Source organism: Furipterus horrens, unplaced genomic scaffold (genome assembly GCF_987537825.1).
Source record: "Furipterus horrens unplaced genomic scaffold, mFurHor1.1.pri manual_scaffold_3, whole genome shotgun sequence".
Taxonomy (NCBI): domain Eukaryota; kingdom Metazoa; phylum Chordata; class Mammalia; order Chiroptera; family Furipteridae; genus Furipterus; species Furipterus horrens.
Window position 1 is genome coordinate 237908 of NW_028327173.1, and position 21641 is coordinate 259548.

General features: G+C 63.3%; 2 protein-coding genes across 5 annotated transcripts in view; one reads left to right on the plus strand and one right to left on the minus strand.

Moving 5' to 3' along the window:
- AGRN (agrin) overlaps positions 1 to 5551 on the plus strand; it is a 31570-nt gene extending 26019 nt beyond the window's left edge. The window contains exons 24-39 of one of the 4 annotated variants that reach the window (XM_090268399.1): positions 117 to 309; positions 454 to 669; positions 1025 to 1254; positions 1349 to 1480; positions 1650 to 1746; positions 1849 to 2013; positions 2116 to 2227; positions 2422 to 2433; positions 2652 to 2768; positions 2860 to 3052; positions 3125 to 3212; positions 3393 to 3416; positions 4011 to 4043; positions 4260 to 4484; positions 4868 to 4971; positions 5321 to 5551. In XM_090268399.1, coding sequence (XP_090124525.1) covers positions 117 to 309; positions 454 to 669; positions 1025 to 1254; positions 1349 to 1480; positions 1650 to 1746; positions 1849 to 2013; positions 2116 to 2227; positions 2422 to 2433; positions 2652 to 2768; positions 2860 to 3052; positions 3125 to 3212; positions 3393 to 3416; positions 4011 to 4043; positions 4260 to 4484; positions 4868 to 4971; positions 5321 to 5478 — 2099 coding nt within the window. In that variant the 3' untranslated portion in view covers positions 5479 to 5551. The remainder of the gene's footprint in view (positions 1 to 116; positions 310 to 453; positions 670 to 1024; positions 1255 to 1348; positions 1481 to 1649; positions 1747 to 1848; positions 2014 to 2115; positions 2228 to 2421; positions 2434 to 2651; positions 2769 to 2859; positions 3053 to 3124; positions 3213 to 3392; positions 3417 to 4010; positions 4044 to 4259; positions 4485 to 4867; positions 4972 to 5320) is intronic. The other 3 variants (XM_090268401.1, XM_090268403.1, XM_090268402.1) reach the window with 3 other exon arrangements.
- An 8863-nt stretch (positions 5552 to 14414) lies between these two features.
- On the minus strand, positions 14415 to 16081 carry RNF223 (ring finger protein 223). The gene has a single exon (XM_090271432.1). It carries the CDS (start codon positions 15870 to 15872, stop codon positions 14958 to 14960), a length of 915 nt encoding a protein of 304 aa, XP_090127558.1. The 5' UTR covers positions 15873 to 16081; the 3' UTR covers positions 14415 to 14957.
- Between the last annotated feature and the right edge of the window lie 5560 nt (positions 16082 to 21641).

Sequence of the window (21641 nt, forward strand, 5' to 3'; positions counted from 1 at the left end):
CCAGGCTGAGGGGGCAGGTTGGGGTAAAGGGTAAGGAGCCTTCCCACCCCCTGGCTGGGGACAGGGTTGTTGGGGCCCTCGTCCTCTGTCCCCTCCAGCTGCTGCCTGTCTCGCAGCACTGCGCCCCTCGGTGCCATCCTTCGGGGGACGCTCCTTCCTGGCCTTCCCCACCCTCCGTGCCTACCACACGCTGCGCCTACAGTTGGAGTTCCGCGCGCTAGAGCCGCAGGGTCTGCTGCTCTACAACGGGGGCGCCCGGGGCAAGGACTTCCTGGCGCTGGCACTGCTGGGGGGCCGTGTGCAGCTCAGGTGGGAAGGGGGGCGGGGTTCATGCCGCTTCGGGGACCGCGTCGTGTGCAGCTCTGGGGGCGGGGCCTTTTGCAGCTCAGGTGGGCGGGGCAGTGGTCCTGGCTCCTGGTGGCTGTTTTGAGGACCTGCTTCTCCTTCCCCCAGATTTGACACAGGCTCAGGGCCCTTGGTGCTGACCAGCACGGTGCCGGTGGAGCCTGGCCGGTGGCACCGCCTGGAGCTGTCCCGGCACTGGCGCCAGGGGAATCTCTCAGTGGACGGCGAGCTCCCCGTCCTGGGCCAGAGCCCCAGTGGCACTGATGGCCTCAACCTGGACACAGACCTCTTTGTGGGCGGCGTCCCAGACGACCAGGCTTCTGTGTGAGCATCAGAGAGGGCTGGGGTGGCCCTGGCCCCAAACCCAGCCTCTGACCTAGATCCTGACCTTCGACTTGTTGGCCGCATCCAGAAAGCCCAAGCCATGCAAAAGCAAAGCGGGTGGAGAGAGGGTGTGCACCCTGACTGCGGCCCTGGCCTCGACCCCAGCCCTGGACCCGGGTCCTGGTTCCTCCCCATCTGTGGGTGGCGTCCCTGAGGATAAGAGTGACCACCAGGCAGGGACTGGGCTGATGTTCAGCCCACCTCCAGACCTGCCCTGTGTTGGGGGCTGGCCATCTGCGAGCACCAAATGGGGGGTGGAGAGCAGCCCTGACCCCTGACCCCCACCCTGGCACAGGGTGCTCGAGCGGACCTCTGTCAGTGTCGGCCTCCGGGGCTGTATCCGCCTGCTGGACGTCAACAACCAGCGCCTGGAGCTCAGCAACTGGCCGCAGGCTGCTACCAGGAGCTCTGGCGTGGGCGAGTGCGGGGCCCACCCCTGCCTACCCAACCCCTGCCTCGGGGGGGCCCCGTGCCAGGCCCTGGAGGCCGGCATGTTCCACTGCCAGTGCCCTCCGGGCCGCTTCGGTGAGGACGGGGCCTGGGCTGGGTGCTGGGGGGACGGCTGTGTTTTGGGGGCAGGTGCTCAAGCCTCCTGGGATGCCATCCTGTCTCTGTCCAGGCCCAACCTGTGCGGAGAAGAACCCCTGCGAGCCGAACCCCTGCTATGGGGCAGCCCCCTGCCACGTGCTGCCTGGGGGTGAGGCCCAGTGCAAGTGCCCCCTGGGACAAGGGGGCGCACTCTGCCAAACAGGTGGGGGCGCCAGGCCTCAGGGGAGGGAGGAGGGTTAGGTCAGCATTTGGGTTTGGGTTCTGCTCAGGGTCAGGGTTGGGGCTGAGGCTGGGGGTCACAGAGTGGTGGAGGTGCATGGGACCCCATTGTCAGGCCCAGCACCCAATGTGACTCCTCTCCCATCCTCCAGTCTCAGAACGGAATGATCCCCGGCCCTTCCTGGCTGACTTCAGTGGCTTCTCCTACCTGGAGCTGAAAGGCCTGCACACTTTTGAGCGGGACCTGGGGTCAGTGGGGCAGAAAGGGTGGATGAGTGGCGGCAGCCCCCCAGGTCCTGCCCAGCCCCTGGGCATCGAGATGCCCCCCCGCCTGATTCCATGTGACCCCAGGGAGAAGATGGCACTGGAGGTGGTGTTCCTGGCTCGTGGCCCCAGCGGCCTGCTCCTGTACAATGGGCAGAAGACAGACGGCACGGGGGACTTTGTGTCACTGGCGCTGCGTGACGGCCACCTGGAGTTCCGTTATGACTTGGGCAAGGGGGCTGCAGTCATCAGGTGTGCACATGTGGGTGGGGACAATGCTGGGGACCCATGGCCGGGTCACTGGGGCTCCTGGCGGGGCAGGCGGTGGAGCTCATGTCGCTCCCTTCTCACCAGGAGCAAGGAGCCAGTGGCCCTGGGCTCCTGGGCCAGGGTCTCCCTGGAGCGAAACGGCCGCAAAGGCGCCATGCGTGTCAACGATGGGCCCCGCGTGCAGGGCGAGTCCCCAGTGAGTCCCGGGCCGTGGGCCTCCCTCCTCCTCCTCCTCCTCCTCCTCCTCCTCCTCCTCCTCCTGAGCGGCATGGCAGCCCCCGCCACGCGGCTCTCACTGAACTGTTTTCTCTCCCATCTGTCCTCTGCTTCTGTCTGCTCTCTGCCCTCTGGCCTTGCTCTGCAACCCCTACCCCGCTCCTCGGATGTCAGAAATCCCGAAAGGTACCAGTCTCCCTGCTCATGCTCACGTCACCTTCTGCCGTCTCCGTCCCTAGAGTAGCCCCCATCCCGGCCACTAAGCCCCACATTGGCCACACCCACGCGATTAACTGCCTTGTAGATAGGCCGGGGGAGGGGGGGCGGGGGGCCTGGTGGGATGCAGCACCCTGTGCCTGCCCAGCGGGCGGTTCCACAGCTGCTCACCCAGCGCCTCCTCCCAGGTGTCCCACACCATCCTCAACCTGAAGGAGCCGCTCTACCTGGGCGGGGCTCCTGACTTCAGCAAGCTGGCCCGGGCCGCGGCCGTGTCCTCTGGCTTCGATGGCGCCATCCAGCTGGTATGAGCTGGAGGGGACATCCTGCGGGGGGGCTGTCCCGGCAGGGAGGATGACGGGCAGGACTGTGGCTCTCATTCCTCCGTCCCCCTAGGTGTCCCTGAAAGGTCACCAGCTGCTGACCCAGGAGCATGTGGTGCGGGCGGTGGACGTCTCGTCCTTCGCAGACCACCCTTGTACCCAGGCCTCGGGCCACCCATGCCTCAACGGGGCCGCCTGTCTCCCCCGGGAGGCCTCCTACGAGTGCCTGTGTCCTGGGGGGTTCTCGGGGCTGCACTGTGAGACAGGTGAGCACTGCCGGCTGGGCGGAGGCTGCGCGGTGGGCCCCCCAGCCCTCCCTCACCCTCGCTGTCTCTCAGGGCTGATGGAGAAGTCGGCGGGGGACCTGGACGCACTGGCCTTTGATGGACGGACCTACATCGAGTACCTCAATGCCGTGACGGAGAGGTAATGCACCCCTCGGCCCTTGGCTGTCCGTCGCGTCCTGTCTGCACGCAGGCAGGGCGAGACGCTGGCCGCCCTGCATCTGCCCTCGGCTCTGTGGCCGGGAAGGGCAGGCCCCGCTGTGCCCGCCCATTGCCCTCCTGCCCCCCTTCCGCTCACCATCTCTGTCTCTTTGTTTCCAAGCGAACTGACCAATGAGATCCCAGCGTAAGTAGCCTGGGCCCCTCCGCCCTCACTCTCACTACCCCGTTCTCTGCTCCTGGCCACCCGGGGCAGAGGCAGAGCTTCCCTCTCAGGTGGAGGCCAGGGCTGGGACTGTCTGTGCTGCATGAGGCTCAGTTTCCTGGCTTAGAAGTGGGGAGCTACCCCCTGCCCTGGCTGTGTGCTGAAGGGTGGTCCCCCATCCACCCGCTCAGCCACAGCCCTCACCCAGTGACCATCCGCATCCACGTGCACGTGTGCTTGCCTGCACGTGTGTGCCGGGACATCTAGGGCCTCTCCCAGCAGGGAGGCCTCAGTCTCCATTCTCAACCCCCTCATGCCTCGCCTCGGGAACACTACACCCGGCCGGGGCCATGTCCACCAGCTCTGTGCCTGCACATGCGTGTTGCACATGTGTCATTGCTGGGGCTCTGCGGGGTAGAGTGAATGGCCCAGGTCCTCCATGTCTTCCAAGGATGCTTGCTCCTCCTGCCTCCCAGTGTTGGAGAGGGGACATGGGGAGGGCTGCTGTGGGTCCCCACCTGTACTACAGCCTGTCTGTCCCCTGCTCACCTGCCTCCCTCTCTTCCTGCTTCTAAGCCCCGAAGCTCCAGGTTCCGGGGCCCTTCATAGGTAAGCACCTGGTGCCCTGGCCCTGCCGTCTGCCTGTTGTCACCCCATCACTCTGATGTCTGCGGAGCTGTCCTTCTGTCTGTCCACCTCTATCGTGTCTGCCAATGTGGCCTTGCCTCCCGTCCATCTGCCCCCTGCTGGTGTCTGCCCCCCTGCCTTGCCCCTCCCGCCCCCCTCCACCCTCCAGGAGGCCCTGACCAGTCCTCTGCCCCCCAGCGAGAAGGCGCTGCAGAGTGACCACTTTGAGCTGAGCCTGCGCACCGCGGCCACGCAGGGGCTGGTGCTGTGGAGCGGCAAGGCCACTGAGCGGGCGGACTATGTCGCCCTGGCCATCGTGGATGGGCGCCTGCAGCTGACCTATGACCTGGGCTCCCAGCCCGTGGTGCTACGCTCCACCGTGCCAGTCAACACCAACCGCTGGTTGCGGGTCAGGGCACATAGGTCAGCCAGGAGCCCAGGCATATCAGGAACAACAGCGGGTGGTGGCTGGTGGGGTGGGAAGGGCAGGACCAGCCGTCCAACCTGAGGTCACAGCTAGGGAAGGGGAGGAACAGGAGGACACAGCAGTTAGTCAGGGAACCTCTGATCTGCAAAGGGGTCCTTGCTGGTGGGGACATGTCCCTCTGGTCAGAGGCTGGCCATCCCTTCCAGCAAAACTGAACCCCCATGACCCCCCTGCCCTGGCCACCAAGGGCTCTCCTAGGGCTCAGTGCCACCTTGTCCCAGCCCCAAGGGGATACTAGATGGGGCTCAGGACCTGGAGGTGGCAGAGTGGGCCCTCTGGAGTCACCCAATGGCCTCACCCTGCCCTCTCTCCCCTCCAGGGAGCAAAGGGAAGGCTCCCTTCAGGTGGGCAATGAGGCCCCCGTGACCGGCTCCTCCCCGCTCGGTGCCACGCAGCTGGACACAGATGGAGCCCTGTGGTTGGGTGAGTGATTGGAGGGAGGCCAAGGGAGGGTCTCAGAATCTCTGGGGGGGGCAACCCCACCCCCTGGGGCCAGCACTGAGCATGGCCCCTGAGTCAGTGCCACTTGGCAGCAGACAGGCCAGCCAGGTTAGGGCCCTGTCTCCTCCTCTTGACCCCTGCAGTGAGCTGCCAGGGTGGCATGTGTCCAGGAGTCTAGAGCCCATCTGCTAGTCACCTGCCCCACCCTGGGCAGTGATGGGCCCCAGGTAACTGGCCTCGTCATTCAGGCACTGGTGGGTACCTTTTCCCGCCGGTGTCTGGCTTGCCCCTCAGAGTAACAGCCAGTGGCTGTCCTGTGCTTGTCCTGCAGGGGGCTTGGAGAAACTGCCCGCAGGCCTGGCCCTGCCCAAGGCCTATGGCACGGGCTTCGTGGGCTGCCTGCGTGATGTGGTGGTGGGACGGCGAGCCCTGCACCTGCTGGAGGATGCTGTCACCAAGCCGGTGCTCCGGCCCTGTCCCGCTCCATGAGCTGCACTGCTGCCGCCACCCACCAGCTGTAATCGTTTTATATTTTTGTAAACTCGTTGCTTTTTTGATATGATTTTCTTGCCTGTGTTTGGCTGGAAGGACGCCTAGCCCGGCCTCCCTCCTCTCCTGGCAGGGAAGCTGCAGAGACAAACTTGGGGCTGACAGGCAACACGGAGGGCGTGGCTCGGACAGCAGCCTCAGGACACACCCCGCACCCCGCCACCTCCGCCCAGCCCTGCCTGCTGTGCCCCCTGCCTGGTGAGGCTCGTGTCCCCAGAGGGGAAGCTGCTGCCGGCATTGGAGGGGACTCCTGCACCTTCACCGAGCTGGTCCATGACCCGCTGGGGGCCAGCCGCCTGCCCAGGACCAGCCTCCAGCCTGGCCGGCCCCTCCTGGGCCTCCTGTGCCAATACTGTGACATAGAAATGACGTTACTGTTGGGGCCAAATGGCACCTCCCCCACCCCCCAGCTGTGCCCACCATTCCCAGGGTGCTGGAGAGCAGAGGCCCGGTTCAGGCTTGTTCCAGGGCTCTGACCCTCAGCTGGCCTTGCCCACCGACCCAGCCACTTTGGACACGGCTGTGTCCCCTCCCTGACACCTCAGGCCCCATGAGGAACCCTGAGAGGAAACGGGCCACTGTGGTGTAGGTGACATCTGTTGCCTGCTCGCCTGGGCAGCAAGCATCCCCTTCTCAAGGTCAGACGTCCAGGCGACCAGCAACCACAGAGTTCCCACTGCATTGCTTTCATTGGGCATTGGGGTCGGGGTCGGGGGCTGTCATCTGGGCCGAGAGCAGCTGAGGGTGCCGCGCAGCAAATCCTCAGTCCAGTTCTGGTGTCAAGAGTGACCAGGGGCCACCAGTGACTGGCTGAGGCCAAGGGGCAGGTGCGGGGATGGCAAAGAGGCTCGGCAGCCGGGAACACCTCACGGCAGTGTCACCTCTCCATCTCAGCCCGTCCCATCTCCACCCCCGCATGGCCACCACTCCCTTGTGCTGCTGGGGGCGGGCTGTTCGGCCCAAGGGCTGAAGGGGACCCCACATGTCACGTTACTAACTCCAGTCTGTCTTTCAATCACCGTGAAATAAAGTCTGAACACATTAGAAGGTGCTGCACCTGTCCTGCCAGCCCCGCCGGTGGCTCTTCAGCGTCATGATGAGGTGCAGGCTTCAAGTCCCCTTACGTGGCTCTGGGTGGAGGTGGGGGTCACTTCTGGCGAGGAGACTGCGTGCAGTGAATATGCACACAGCTCTTGGCGGGGGTGAGGCCGGTGGGGTTGGCACTCCAAGTAGCCTTGGGGGTGGCCTTGCAGCAGCACCGCACACTCTGCCTGGGGGTTAGCAGGGGGCCCTTTTCCCTGGCTCAGGTTGGTCCACGTCAGCCCTGTTGGGAGGTGCTCAACAGGAAGCTGAGGGACGGCTTGTGGAGCAGCTTTGAGCCGCAAACCCAGAACAGGAAGGGAAGGAGGGCTCTGTGGCCTCCCCGGCACTGCTGTCTCTTCTGAGGGACATGTTTTCCCTGGGGCTCCCCAAGGTGTCACGAGGGCCTGTCCCCTGTCATCTGCAGCCCCCGGAAGGTGCTGGGGATGAGGCTGGGCCTCCCGTGGTGGGCCAATGGGGCATCTTGGGTGCGTGCCCACCTCCCAGTGTGCACACTGGCTGGACAGGGCCTGGTGTCGGTCTTGGCCGTTCCTGGCAGAGGCCCAGGCCTCAGGCAGAACAAGCCCAGGGACTGACCTGGAAGCTGGGGGCAGGGACAGTGGGAGCAGTCCCCCCCGTGGTGGCTGCCTTTCCAGGCACCATGACGAGTAGATCCATGTCAAGATCCAGAACACAGGCGACCCCTAAGACCTGTGTGAACACTGGCTGGGCTGGTGCAGGGGTGCAGGTGGGGGCTGCCCTGTGAGGCAGGGGGCGCTTGTAGAGCTGCGGCACCCCCCCCCCCCCGGGCTGCCAGGACCCCGTGTATGAGTGGTGAGAGGCGGCATCTGTGCACAGGTGTGTGCGAGAGTGCTGGGCATGGCCCAGGTATCGTCCGACCCCCCATGGCTGCAGAAAAGCCTGCCCGCCTCCCCAGGGTTCCTGGCCTGCCTCACCACTCTCCTCCGGGCAGGTGATGTGGGGTGAATTGGTTCTTCCAGCCTCAGTTTCCCTGCTGAGGCCTGAGGGTGCCTCTGTGGGGGGCAGGGCTGACTGGGGACGCGCCCTTCCCCTCCTTGCTGAGGAGCAGGCTGCCACCTGGTGGCAACCCCGGCCCTGCAGAGCCCGCCTGCTTCCACGGCTCCTGGGCAGGGCAGATGGTGACTGTCCTGGGCGGGCTGCTGCCTGGGCCCTGAGGTCTGTGTGGGTCTGGGAGCTTCCTGGCTGCGTGTGGGTCTGTGCCCCCTCACCTGGCCAGGCTATGGGCCCCCAGTCTCACCTGTGCTTCTGCCCCCTACCCTCGGTCCGGTGGTTTCACGAGCACCTGTCTGGCATGATGCTGACAAGGTGCTGATGGAACAGGGATCTCCAGGCAGCTTCCTGGTGCAGGACAGTCAGAACCAGTCAGACCGACGGCCACCTGTCACCCACATTATGATCCGCTTCCAGGTAGCAGGAGACGGCCAGGGTTGGCGTGAGACTCCTGGGAGGCTGTGGTGGCCAGGCCCCTCCTTGCCACCCCCACAACCAGATAGGAAGTGTAACATGGGAGACGGGGAGGCGGGGATAGTTTCCACTCCCCCAGTGAACTGGTCAGACTCTAAGGAAGACCCCCATGGTGGGGAGGTCGGGGCCTGTGGTGCCCCTGACCCAGTAGGCCTCACTCTGCATATGGACCTTGGGATCCAGAGTGGGTTGCTCCCCTGGGGGCCCCACGGTCACCAGCATAGCCCCACCCAGGGAAAAGGGCGCAGGGCAGCCAAGGGCAGGCGGTCGAGGGGCAGGGTGTGGGCCCCTGGGAGGATGCTGTGGGACCCTACAGAGCTTGGACACAAGCCGCCCCTTGCCAGCCCCTCAAGGTCACAAGGATCAGCACCCACAGCGGCATGCAGTTCAGCAAGGCCATGGCTGATGGAGAGAAGGCCAAGCAGGGCTGCTGGGAGGTGTTTGAGCTACGGGGTGTGGGGCGGGGACAGTGGGGGTATGGGGGTTCTGAGGAAAGGTCAGCTGTGGCTGAAGCCCCTCGTCCTGCCAGGCGCTGCGGCAGCAGGAAAGCCAGCTGCTGTGCCCAGGGGAGGGGCAGCGGCCAGAGAACAAGCCCAAGAGGCCATACAACATCCTTCTCTGGGCGGGGCCTCGGGCGGGGGCGGGGGCCATTTCCCACCCCAGGTGTGAGGCTCCCATCTTCCCTTCCCAGTTGATGACCCCTGTGCTCTCCTGTGTGGTGTGGCCGTCAGTGCCCACTACAGCGGCATTGGGAGTGGGAGTGGGAGTGGGAGGGTGCACAAGGCCGGAGCGCCTGGCCAGCCGCCCCTAGAAGAGCCAGGCCCCAGGCTGTGGACCTTGCCAGCACTGTAGCTGTTCGGGGGATGCAGTGTGGCAGTCCCCAAGCAGTCCTCAGAGCGGGGCTGGACTAAATACTGGTTCTAAGCCCCTCCCTAGCCTATGGCGGGAGGTGCTATGTATGAGCCATCTGGGCTCCTTTGCATGTCATTTGCATAGATTTGCTTTTGTCCTGTTCCTAGAAACAGCAGGCAGCTGACCCCACCCCCCTTTCAGAGTGACCCAGAGGAGAAGCCGGGCCGTGGACTGGGCAAGGTGGACATTGCCACACAGGGCTGTCTGCCTTCTTTCTGGACCCTGGTGCACCAAGAGAACATGCATGTCATCGTCATGACCACCAGGGAGTGGAGCGAGGCCGGGTAGGAGTGCGGGCTTGCCTCCATGTGCTTATCTGGACTTGATGGTGGCTGGTCCGGCCTTGCTTCTTCAGTCTCAGGAAGCTCTGGGGAGTGGGGAGGGCCCTCAAGAGCCCCTGTGTGTTCACAGGCATGCAGGTGTCCCCACAGGGCACAGGGGCAGGAGTGCTGGTGGTCCTCTAGCACTGTGGACGCAGTGCACCGTCCGCTCCCAGAACAGTGAGGCAGAGTGCCCCCAACGCCCGGTTCGGCTGGAAACTACTCTGTCCAGCCAAGGTTTCAGGACCACGGCAGGACAAATCTATCCAGGACACTATTTTATCTGAGGGGGAAAAGGAGGCAGCTGTTCCCTCTAGTGGAGAAAGTGCAAGACCTCCATCCTTCACGCTTTTTATTGAGAAGGGTACGCATGGGAGATACAAGGTCAAAATTCATAAATCATCAATAGCTTTTAGGCACCTGGATTACAGTTGACAGTTACAGATTACAAGTACCAATTCAGAGGACATGGTGACCAGTCTGTGTCAGGGTCTATTAAAAACTTGACGCCACACTGGCATTAGGTGCAAGGCTTCATACATTCCTTGCTAGAGACTGTTTATAGTTAACTAAGAGACAAGAAAAGCAGCGCAAGCTCCAAAGCAATTAATACGCATTCTTTAAATCCAATTCCCATGGAAACCCTCTGAGTGGCCCTCAGTCCTGTCTCCCGAACAGCCTTCCAGTGTTCTGTTGAGACTTAAGAGGCTTCCCGAGGTGGGGGAGCGATTCCCCACAAACAAGTGTTTCCGGTATGGGCCAGAGTTGACGGCAGTCAAGAGTGGGGCTGAGCACTTGTGTGCAGCCCGACTGACTGCCCGGCCTCGGGCTGCCGTGTGTGGGAGCTGCAGGTGTGGCACCAGGCCAGGTGAGCCTAGAGGGCAACAGGACATTTGGAGCTAGGGTCGGAGTGGTCAAGTAGCCCCCAGGTCTGCAATTGGGGTGAGAGTGGTCCTACCTGGCTCCACCCAACCCCACTGGCCTTGCTGGCTTCCATTTCCCTCATCTCAGGGGCACAATCCTGGCCTGGGCTCTGTTGGGCAGTGTTCACAGGCAGGCCATTCTCTGTCCCAGGCACCCGACTCCAGGGTGGCCTCACACACATGTGGCCTCCACAGTCTCTTCTTGGGCCATCACAGCCGCTTCAGCCTCCTTTGTATGCTTGCCGTGCCTATTTCTGTCCCTGGCACATATCCCACCTCTGCGGGGGTGCGGATCCTGCAGATCCCTCACCTTTGGCCCTTCCCAAATATAAAGTTGGTGCAAAAATAATGTCCGATTTTGAGGTCTATTTTAAAAATGAAAAAGCCCATGATTATGAAAATATTTATTCGTTAACCTCCTTTGCTTCTAGAACCTCATTCCATCTGTCAACTAGCTTATAAATGCCACCCTTGTAAAGTTCTTTAGGTTTTGAAGCAAAATATGAATCCAACTCATTTTCAAACCCTTCTCTTGACGTCAATCTAAGACCATCAAAATGGTTCTGTGGTCCCCGAAACAAGTGACAGTCAGAAGGAGCAAGGTCAGGAGAATGTGGAGGATGAAGCAATGTTTCCCAACCAAGCTCTTTCAGGAAATTTTCGGCAAGTCGAGCTGTGTGAGGACGAGCATTATTGTGATGGCAGATGACACCCTTTCTGTTGACTAAGGAGGGTCGCTTTTGGTTCAAAGCTGCTTTCAAACGATGAAGTTGTTCACAGTAAAGATGAGCAGTAATTGTCTGATTGTTGTCTAACAGTTTGTAATGGGTAATTCCTTCCATATCCCACCACACACTCAACATGTTCTTCTTTGGGTGAAGTCCTCCTCTTGGTTGGTGAACTCTCCTTCCTCCTCAACTGATCCACGATCAGCGGCGTTACTTAACGTGATGGTAAAGGACCCACTTCTCAGCACCTGTAACAAACCGACCTAAAAATGGTGCCTGAAGGTGTCGCGAAAGCAATGATTCACAAGCAACACGGTGTTGCACATTCTTTGGAGACAGCTCGTGTGCGACCCATTTTCAAACTACTGAAACCTTTCTGATCCTTTCCAGTTGGCATAGCACGGTCGTATGGGCTACGTCAAATTGTTCTGCAAGTTCCCTAGAGGTAATGGTGGGGTTTTCTGTGACGAGAGTTTCCAACATTTTGGAATCAAGTTTTTTTGGACGACCCTCTTTTGGCTCATTTTTCAAACTGAAATCCCCACTTTGGAAACGGGAAAACCACCTCTGCAACTTCTTTCAGTCACTGCATCATCCCCATAAGGGCTCTGAATAGATTTTGCTGCTGTACTTGCATTGGCACCTTTATGAAACTCATAGAGTAAAACATTTCTTTTTTAAAAAATATTTTATTTATTTTTAGAGACAGGGGACAGGAAGGAGAGATAGATCAGTGTGTGCTTGCTTCTTGTGTGCCCCCAACTGGGGACCTGGCCAGCAATCCAGGCATGTGCCCTGACTGGGAATTAAACCGTTGACCCTTTGGTTCGAAGGCTGGTGCTCAGTCCTCTGAGCCACAGCAGCCAGGGTGATCAAAGCATTTCTAATGTGGTCTTTAGATGGGACAAATATGGGTGCAAATATTGCAGACGATTATGAATAATACTTTGATAATCTGAAAAAATAAGGTATAGTCACTGTGACATCAAAAAATTATAAGAAGAGGCACAAATTTAATAAATACTATCTAAAACTTGCCTTTAAAAAAGTCGGACATTACTTTTGCACCAACTCACTGTCCCCAAAACCTGCTCCCTCTTCCCTTCCCCCAGGCAACTGGGCCACTGGGGGCCATATGTGTCCCCTCCCCTCCAAGCCCTGAATCCCATCTTTGCCTTCCAGCTCCCCCAGGTTCGCCTTGGTCCTGCTGATCACTCCTCTGGCCACAGCTGGCCTCCTCCCGATTTATTCCCTGCGCCTCTTCCACCCCGGGGTCACTGCAGCACCCACTCTGACCCTGTGGCCAACCCCACCTGAGACCTGCCCAGAATGGCCTGGAGGGGCGCTCACCAGCCAGCCTTGCCCCGGAGGAGTAACCACGCACAGGGAAGCATTACCAGTACTTCAGCTGTCCCGACCACGGGATCCCCGCCGGGCCCGCTGGCGGCCTCGGCTCCCTGTAAGAGGTGAACCAGGCCCCCAGAAGCACTCGGGGGCTGGCGGGCCCACGGCGGTGCACTGCAGGCGCGACCGGGAAACCGGGCGGGGCCACGCTAAGTCTGCAGGCGCAGCCCGGGACGGGGCCATGGCTTCGTCCTGCGAATTGCCACAGGCATCCCGGTCGGTCCCCACAGCGCCGCGTTGGACGCAGGGACACCATCATCACGACCGGCATCCTGGGGGACACCATCCGAGGACTGGGCGAGCCGCCCCTCCGACATAGCTCCGCCCCTCCGCCCCACTCCTCCCACTGCCACGCCCCTTCTGCCAAGCTCCGCCCCACCCTGCCGGCCTCGGCCCCATGTGCTCCATCGACTTCCCCAAGACCACCCAGCTGGCGCGGCGGCAGCGCTCGCGGATGGCACGCACCCGGGGCGAGCAGCTGCGCCTGCGCGAGGAGGCGGGGCCGGGGGCCGGGGGCCGGGCCGGGGTCCGTGCGGGCCTCACTATGTGACCGCGCCCCCCAGCTCGAGCTCTCGAAGAGCGCGACTGCGGAACGTGGGCGCTGCGTCCGCGGACCCGGCCGCAAACCTGGACCGCACCGCTCGAGCGCCCGCGGCGTGAGTGGGGCCGTCGAGGAGCGGGACCACGCCAGGGTCCCTGGTGGGAGCTGGGCGGTGTCCCCGCCGTGGCCCGGCCCTGGGTGCGCAAAACAACGGAACCCAGTCCCGGCCCTCAGGACCCCGGAGACCTCCGGCGGCGGAGGCAAGGACTGCGGAGCCTCGGGACGTGAGGGGCCCGCTTGCCCGCGCCAGAGCGCCCGGAGCCCAGGAAGGTCGGCCTCTGCGTTTTTGGACAGGACTGTGTTTAGGACAGTAGCCTGGAGCTCGTCCCGGAGCCTGCGCCCCCGACCCTCTGTACGCGGCCTGGACGCCTAGAAATGCGGAGGGGCAGTTGGGAGAGCCTGGTGACCCAGTCTCTTCTGGGGCTCCCAGGGGAGGGGGGCGGGGCTTCAGGGCTGTGGTGTGTCTCTCAGTGACCGCAGGTGACCACCTACACAACAGTGACCACGTGTGACCCTGTGGACCAGGTTTGAATGTCGGCCTGTGTGACATGAGTGATCAGCAAGCTGGTGGACAGTCCGTGCTTGTCACCCCCGCCCCCAGTGCTGCCCCTCAGCCCTGCCCACAGCACCGTGGCCTGGGAGGTGGCCCAGGCAATGGCTCAGTCCCTGCCCTGTGCAGGCCTAGCTCAGGCCATGACATGGCGGTCACACGTGGATAAATGCTTGTTGAATGAGGGGATGTTTGAGATGCTCATGTGACAGCATGTGCCACCCCTGACAAGGGTGAGGCTCTGCGTGTGTCACTTGTGTGTGATGGGTGCAATGTCACTGTCATGTGGTCTGTGAGTGCTCACACCATCCTGCCCCACGGTCCTGTGGCTTTGCGGTGTCCTCGGGAAAATGCCCTGTTGCCAGTTCTGTGTTGTTGCTGGGGCCTGGGAAAGGGTGTGTTTGGGTCCCCAAGACAGCAGCAGAGTCCCAGCTGGGTGGAGCAGGAAGTCCAGGGCTTTGGGGTGAGGGGTGAGGAGGCTGAGAGCCAGAACCAGCCTGGCCTCTCTTGGTCACACCAACCCAGTGGTGCAGGGTCCCTGGGGCTGAGAGCAGAACTGGTGGGGGGCGGGGCAGGCAGGCCCAGGGAGGGTCTCCTGGGGGGACCTGGGGTCTGTGGATTATCAGGGCACAGTGGTTGTTGCCACTTCTGCTTCTGTCCTCAGTTCCTGGGGAGCCGTGGGGTTCTGCAGCACCCTAGGCAGGGCTTCTGGCAGGACTGTAGCTGAGGATGGGAGAGGGCTCTGGACTGGGGAGAGGCTCTCTGGGGCAGGGGCAGACCGCAGGCTTTTCTGGAGGAAGGGACTCAGTGGTGCAGGGATGTGGGTGCACAGGGTGAGAACCCCTTACCAAGTGTGGATACAAAACAATTTATTTAAAAATGTACAATTGAGGAGTGTGGGATGGGCACTGGAGGGCTGAGCTCTCAGCCGCTGCCCTCTGTGCCCCTGCCGGAGGGCAGGGTCTGTACCCCCACCCAGCGGAAGGGGCCAACCCTGCCCAGGCAAGGCCTGGGGAAGGAGCGGTGGGTGGTAAGTGCAAGTGAGGGCAGCCCACCCCACCCTTCTCTGGGACGGGCTGCCCTGTGGGCCATTCACAGTGTGTAGAGGGAGGGGCCTGCCCAGGCCATCTCTGCTGGACTTCAGTTTCCCCAGCTGAACAACCGGAGTTAGTGGGGTGGTCTCTGGGGCTCATCGAAGCCTGTGATTCTTGGAGGCTTTGGGGAGCCTTTTGTTCATGCCATCAGGACCCAGCCCCACAGAGTGGGGGCAGGTGAGCCAAATGGGGTCCTGAGATGTCGGGGCTCCTCTGGGGTCCTGGGGGACTGATTCCCAACAGCTGCTGCACCTGTAACTCCAGCTGTGGACTGGAGCCCATGCACAGAGCAGAGTCAGCCCTAGTTGTCGGCCAGGGGCCCGAGAGAGAAGGTGGCCTCATAGGCGACGGTGGCTGGGGCAGGGTTGGTGGGACGCCGGGACAGGCAGTGCAGGTTCCCGGTCCTGAGCGCGCAGTGCACGGGCCAGAGCACGATGCAGAGGAACAGCAGCAGCAGGGCCATGATGAGAGCCATGCGCCTCCAGTCCCTGCAGCGGGTCCTGCAGCGGGCCAGGCGACCCTGGCGGCGGGCGGGGCCAGGGGTGGGTGTGGGCACAATGGGCTCCGGGGGCTTGCTGAGGCCCACATCCACACACACGAAGCCGGGGGCTGAGAGGCCAGGTGCAGAGGGCTGGGGGCAGCAGCACAGCTTGGTGCCCTCCAACCACACGGGCTCCTCCCGCCGCAGGTGTGCAGGCATCTTAGCCTGCAGCTGACGGCTGGTGCGCAGCCCAGGGGCCCCGGTGGCAGGCACCGCTGTGGGCTCTCGGCAGAACGGGCAGGGCACAGCCTCACTGCCGGGTCGGCCTGTGGGCTGGGAAGCCGCCAGCCGTGCCAGGCACTCCAGGCAGAAGACATGAGTGCAGGACAGCTCCTTGGGTGTCTTAAAGATGTTGTCATAGCCCGAGAAGCAGATGGAGCACTCCAGCGGGGAGGCCACCTTCTCTGAGCCAGGGGTGCTGGGGGACTTGGGCCCGCTGTCTGAGCTGGGAGACCTGGGCCCGCTGGCCGAGCTGGGGGACCTGAGACCTCTGGCTGATCTGGGGGAGCTGGGCCTGCTGGCCGAGCTGGGGGACCTGGATACTGTGGCTGTGGCGGTGCTGCGGCCGGGGGGCGGCACGGCCGTATGCCACACCTGCTGGCCTGATGACATGGCTCTGAGCTGTGGGACAAACAGAGGTGACCGTGAGTGACAATGGGCTGCCCCTTCTGTCATTCTCTCTCTCACCCGGCACCAGTTCCAAAGATCCTGGGCAGGACACTGCCCATGGGCACCTCCAGAAAGTCCCACCTGTCCCCCCTGTCCCACGCCCTCCGGATCCTCAGACACTGAGGCAGGGGTAGCATCTGGAGTGCTCAGGCCTGGCCAGTCCAGACGCGGTCTGAGAATGGACGCTGTGTGCGCAAACGCGCCGTGCTGACTGCTCAGCGATGCCCCTGCCGGCCCTGCCCTGGCTGGCTGTGGCCGAGGTAAAGGTGAGGGTGACAGTGGGCCACAATGGTTACTATTTACATCTGGGCTTTGCCAGGCTGGGCCAGGTCATGACTCAGAAGGCAGCTTGGAGGGTGGGGAAACAGCCGTGTCACCCGGCCAGCAGGCCCCGGGCTCTCCCAGAAAGGCAGGGTTCTGGGTCCAGTGAGGTGGGTGTGAATGCACATCCCAGCGCAGCCGCCTGGAGTCCCAGCAGTGGTCAGAGGACCGGGTGCCAGGCCCGGCTAGGGGAGGCCAGGCCCCTGGGTCTGTGGCTGGGCATGCTGGCCAGTCCTTGGGAGACGGGAGGCCTGAGCAGGGTTTGGGGCTGGTGGCCCAAGGAGGGTTTGTCTTCCAGCCAAGCCCAGACCCTGAAGGGCCAGCTTGTCTGGCTGGTGACGAGGGCTGTGTGCCAGCCTCGGTCCACTGAGGGGAACGCAAGACAGATGGGCCCTCTGTCCTGTCTCAGCCGAGCACACGGCTGCATCCTCCTGACCCACTGCCGTCTCCTTGGGAGACCCTGTCTCTGTCTCCCTGGCCAGGCTCAGGAGACCGGCCTGCCGAACCGGCCTCTGCCCTCGCCCCTTCACCGGGCCCAGGACTCTCCAGCTCAGGCAGCACAGAGTGGACAGAGGGGACCAGGGTCTTTGGGAAAACCCTGGCCACGTGACCCCAAGGAACTCAGGAGGTGCCTGGAGGTGGCCTGACCCTGACTTTCTGGTCAGTCCAGGTGGGCCAGTGGGATGACTTCTCGGTGACGCGCCGTGAAGGTGCGGGTGTTGCTGCATCATGACTGACTGCCATGAGTCACGGTGATATCACTGTGATGTCACGGGTGCCCCCCACATTGTGACTGAGCTGTCACCACATCCTGGTGACAGTGGTGGCGGCAGGTTAGGCGGCAGCCTCGGCAAGTCTGGGGCACTCTGGGCTGCCTCCCCCAGGCCGGCGTGCCCACATAACCGGTTCCTTGGCACTGAGGCCCCACCTCAGAGGAGCTGCCCCACCCCGAGCCTGTCCAGGTGAGAGGTGAGTGCCGCCTGAGCAGGCCTTACCTGGCGGGCGAGTATCAGTGGGACCGGGGCATGGTCCTCCCGGTCGGCGACGGCCGGGCTCTCCTGCTCCAGCAACACTCGCTCTCTCCTCTGGGCCGGGCCCAGCCTGGCAGGTGTCCCTCCACGCGCTGGTGGACAGCAGCTGTGTCAGTGGCCCTGGCCTGGCAGGTGCGACCTCTGCTGTGCTCCTGGCAGGTGGGTCGCCGGGGGTTGTGTGTGCTCTTCCAGGTGTGCAGTGCTGAGGCAGGTGTGCGTTCTCTGGCTGTGGGTTCTGCAGGTGTATTTATAGGCTCAGGTCATGCTGGCCGGGGGTGTGGCCTCGGCCTTGGGATTGGCTGGCCTCCTGTCCTCTCCCTAGCAATCTGGGCAGCAGAGGGCGGCGAGTGAGAGGTGAGAGACCAGAGTCTGGGTGGAGTCAGGGGATGTGGTCAGTGTAGGCCCCACAGCCTAGGCAGGTCTGGGGGGTGCCTGGGCTGCTAGAGCAGCCCCTCCAGGAACTCATCAGCTCCCCATCCCTGTTCAGTGGTACCTGAACCCCTAGAGGGCCCCCACTCACAATCTCAGCCCAGCTTATCACCCCCTGTGCTCTCACTGATGCATTCCCCCCAGAGACCCATTCCTGCCCCTCCCCCCCTTGTGTACACAGCCCCCCTGGTATGTGTGTGCCCACACGTGTGCCACCCCAATGTTCTCATGCATGGCCTTCCGCCCTCCCAAACTGAGATTCTGCTGCCCCAGCCCCGCCCCCTGAAGCCTTTGGAGTCAGGGAGGGCCACTCCCTGCTCCGGTTCCATGGAATAGGATGAGAGGTCAGGGCTGGAAGCACCCCAAGGGGTGGAGTCAGAGGTGAGGATGTGGCAGGGACCAGGAGGGCCACAGGACTTGTTTGGAGTGTTTGGAGTCAGTGTCTGCTGCGGGCACCATGGGTGACACACATGGGATCCTGGAGCCCAAGGAAGCCCCCGGCCCAGCCAGGTGGTCTGGAATCTTCCCGGGGGAGGAAAGAGTTGTCGCCAAGCCCAGGGCTGGCCTCTGTACAAAGGCCTCACTGGGGGCTGTGCTGGGGGCGCCTGGGCTGCACCCCTCACACCCGCCCTGTGCCGGGGGGTCCCCACACCTGATGCCCAGCCCCCCGCCCCGGCCACACACAGCCCACTCAGTGCACACCTGAGGGGGACTCAGGGCGACGGGCCCCTGCTGCTGAGACGTGACCCCAGTCCCCGGCCTGTGGGGCAAGGGTGTTGAGCTTGGTGTCCAGCCTCGTCAGGGAAGAGCCAGCCACAGGGGGATGGGAGAGATGGTGGCTGAGGCTCCCACATGGAGGCTGAGGCGCTGGGTGACTGCAGGGGGTGGGGGTGCGGCGGGGGACAGTGGCCTGTCCCTGCTGGTGGAGAGGGCGGGGCCTGGGCTCAGGAAGGGACCAGGGCCCTGTGTGCCATGAAGGGGGTCTCAGTGGGATGCCCGACAAGGAGGGTGGGGGCCCAGTAAGGGGGATGAGGCTCAGAGTGGCGGGTGGGGGCCCCGAGAGGTGGTGGGATTCACACAGAGTGGGGTCCTGTGTCAGGAGCCTGTGTGAGGGCCTGGTCCAGCCTGTGCATTACGGGGCTACGTTCCCATGGGGACTGTGACTCGGAGTCACATGCTGCCTCCTCGGTCCTGGCTCTGAGGACGCGATCCTGAGGACTCCTGGGAATGTCTCGGCTATGAGGTCACTCTCCTCAGGAGACTGTCAGTGCCCAGAGGCAACGGGACAGGAAGACCTGAGGAATGTGCCCTCTGGGCAGTGGCCCGGCCTCACTGGACAAGAGGCAGGGCCAGATCCTAGTGTGAGGGCCTGACCAGCCCACCGGCCCCCACATCTGCTTGCTCCCCAGCCAGCCAAGGAGCACTGTCCTCCGTGGGGGTGGGTGGCGTGCGTCCACCGGCCCAACCCCCTGGGGGGGTGACAGCGCACATGCCCCTGCGTGGACAGGTGTGTGGCCCCACAGCCCTGGGACTCAGTGGGCCAGGGAGAGGGCGAGGCCCTCAGCGACAGCGCCGTCCAGGCGTGGCTCTTGGAGGTGGGGGCCCGGGACCCTCAGACATAGACATCCTCAGCCGGTGGGCCTGCTGCCCGCCCCAGGACTGGGGCAGAACTGGCCACAGCTCTGAATGCTGCTGGCACAGGAAGTGGCCACATGTGAGAGGCCCTGCGGTCTCCCTCCGCTGCCCCCCCCCCCCAAACACAGGCTCTGGGACACAGCCAGACAGAAGTTCTTTCTCGGGGGACGGGGCGTGCCAGGCCCCAGCCCCCTGACTTGGGAGGGGGAGGCTGGACTGAAACTGGGGCTCTGGGTGGGCTGAGCACCTGGTCCCGCCACTGCCCCACCCCCTGGGCACTGGGCTCTGGACATGGTGGCTCTGCTGGGGCATTAGGAGGACTTCGCAGTCTTGTCCCTCTCATCCCCAAAGGTCGGCCTGGCTGCCCCTCCCCCACCTCCCCACCTTGCTGTGGCTGATGCTTTCTGGGGCCCACACCAGACCCCTGGCCAGGACCTCTGCCCTCACATTAGCTGCTCCAGCCCCCTGCTCGGCCCTGCCCTGTGCACCTGCCTCCCAGTGCTGCTGCCCTCTGCCCTCTGTCGGCTCTGAGGGCTTCTCCTGGTGCTGAGGGGGCGAAGGAATGAAGGAGCTGCATCCCCTGAACCACATGGTGCGTGGGGGTTGACACCGGGCCCCACCTGTCTGCTTTGGCCTGAGCTGATGACCCCACAAATTGGCTTCACTTTGGCCTCTCCCGTGAGCGCCCGGAGTCCAGGTGAGGGGCTTGGGATGGAGAGACCAGGGAGGGGCTCACAGGGCCCTCCTGCAGACCACCCGCCCCTGCCAGCAGCCCCACCTCGACCTCAGGTGCCCCCACCACCTGCTTCTGGCTCTGGGCCTGGAATGTTGCGCCCAGGCCCAGGAGTGCCCAGTGGCCCCAGAGAGGCTGCTGCGGCCGAGGGCTCCAGAGGCCAGGCCACCCAGGCCTCAAAGGTCAGGGGAGGGGCGTCCCAAGTGTGGGGCTGGGGGCTGGGTCGGGGGGAGGAGAGACAAATTCCAAGAGAGTTGGGGGACCTGCCAGGTTGCTGGAGGGGGGACATGGAGCTGGCTGAAGGGACCCCAGGTTTCACGTTGGGAGGAGATGGAGAGTGTGGGAGGGCCTGACTGGCTGGACCTGTTGTCCTGGTCAAACATGGCTGTTTCCAGTTTTGTCCCCCGAAGTCAGGAGCTTGGCTCAGTGCCAACATAGGAACAGGGGGGTAAGCCCCCTCCTGGTTGGTTTCCTTCCCCTCAACAGCAGGACGGACTCCCCTGACAGGCGGGGGCCGTGGGGGGCCATGCACAGACTGGCTGTAAGGCTTCTGCCTTGTCTGTGGTCCCTGACCCTGGTCTCTCCACCTCCACCGTGTCCCCTCCTCATGCAAAGGGGACCAAGCAGAGAACAGCTGTGCCCATAGGGCACAGCCCAGGCCCCAGAGCCCTAGAAGTTAAAGAGCCCACACCGAGGCCCACTGGGGGGCAGAGACATGGGCAGCTGCTCCTCTCCTCAGCGCCCCATGGGGCCCCACCCTGTGCCCCATTCAGTCTGGCCAGGTAGACACCTGCTCAGGGACAGGTGGGCATCCTGCCTCGCTGTCTGGGTCTGATCCTTGGGAGGCTGGTGGCCACGGGCAGGCAGGCAGGCAGGCAGTTCCCAGGCGCTGTCCCCAGAACACAGGACGGAGCCTCGGGGAGCCTTCCCATGCCTCCTGGCTGCGCACACTCCTTGCTGGCCACCCCCAGGTGCCCGATGGCCATAAACTTCAGACCAGCGTTCCCAGGGACAGGTGAGCAGGTGGCCAGGGGACAGCGGCCAGTGGCCAGGCCTGGGAGTGGCTCTCTGCTGCCCCCGCCAGGCCACGGCCGTCCTGCCACAGTTCAGTCCTGGCCAGCTCTGGGGATGAAGCCCTGGCCCTCCTTGGCCAGCCCACCCACTGCAAGTCAACAGACATCCCCACGCTCACCCAGCCCTCCAGCTGGCACTGTCCCGCCGGCTACTTCCTCTGGGGGCCCCATGGGTGTCCTGTTGTGCGGGGGGCCCAAGGCCACCCGTGAGCTCCACACCCCGTCGGGCCTGCTCAGATCACAGGAAAGCCCTTCCAAGAAGCAGCCACGCCTTTTCCCGTCTCAGGTTTAAGGGGCTGGGGACCCTTGGGTTGTCCTGTTTGCACGAGGCAGCTTGGGGCAAACCCCCTCTCCCAGGAATAACATCCCGAGAGGTGGGGGCTACATGGGGGCACCCGCCCTGGCTGAGGCTAAGGCTTTGGGGCGGGGGTCCTGGTCCTTGCTGAGGGCGCTCCACATTCCCACCCTCCATCCCCGGCAAGAGGAAGCAGCTCCGGATGCTGGGGCTTCACCCCTGCTTAGGAACGGATGGAGCCTGGCACAGTGAGGGCGG

Excerpts from the sequence above, each read along its gene's own strand:
- RNF223 (XM_090271432.1), bottom strand. The coding sequence starts at position 15,872 with ATGACAGAAGGGGCAGCCCATTGTCACTCACGGTCACCTCTGTTTGTC.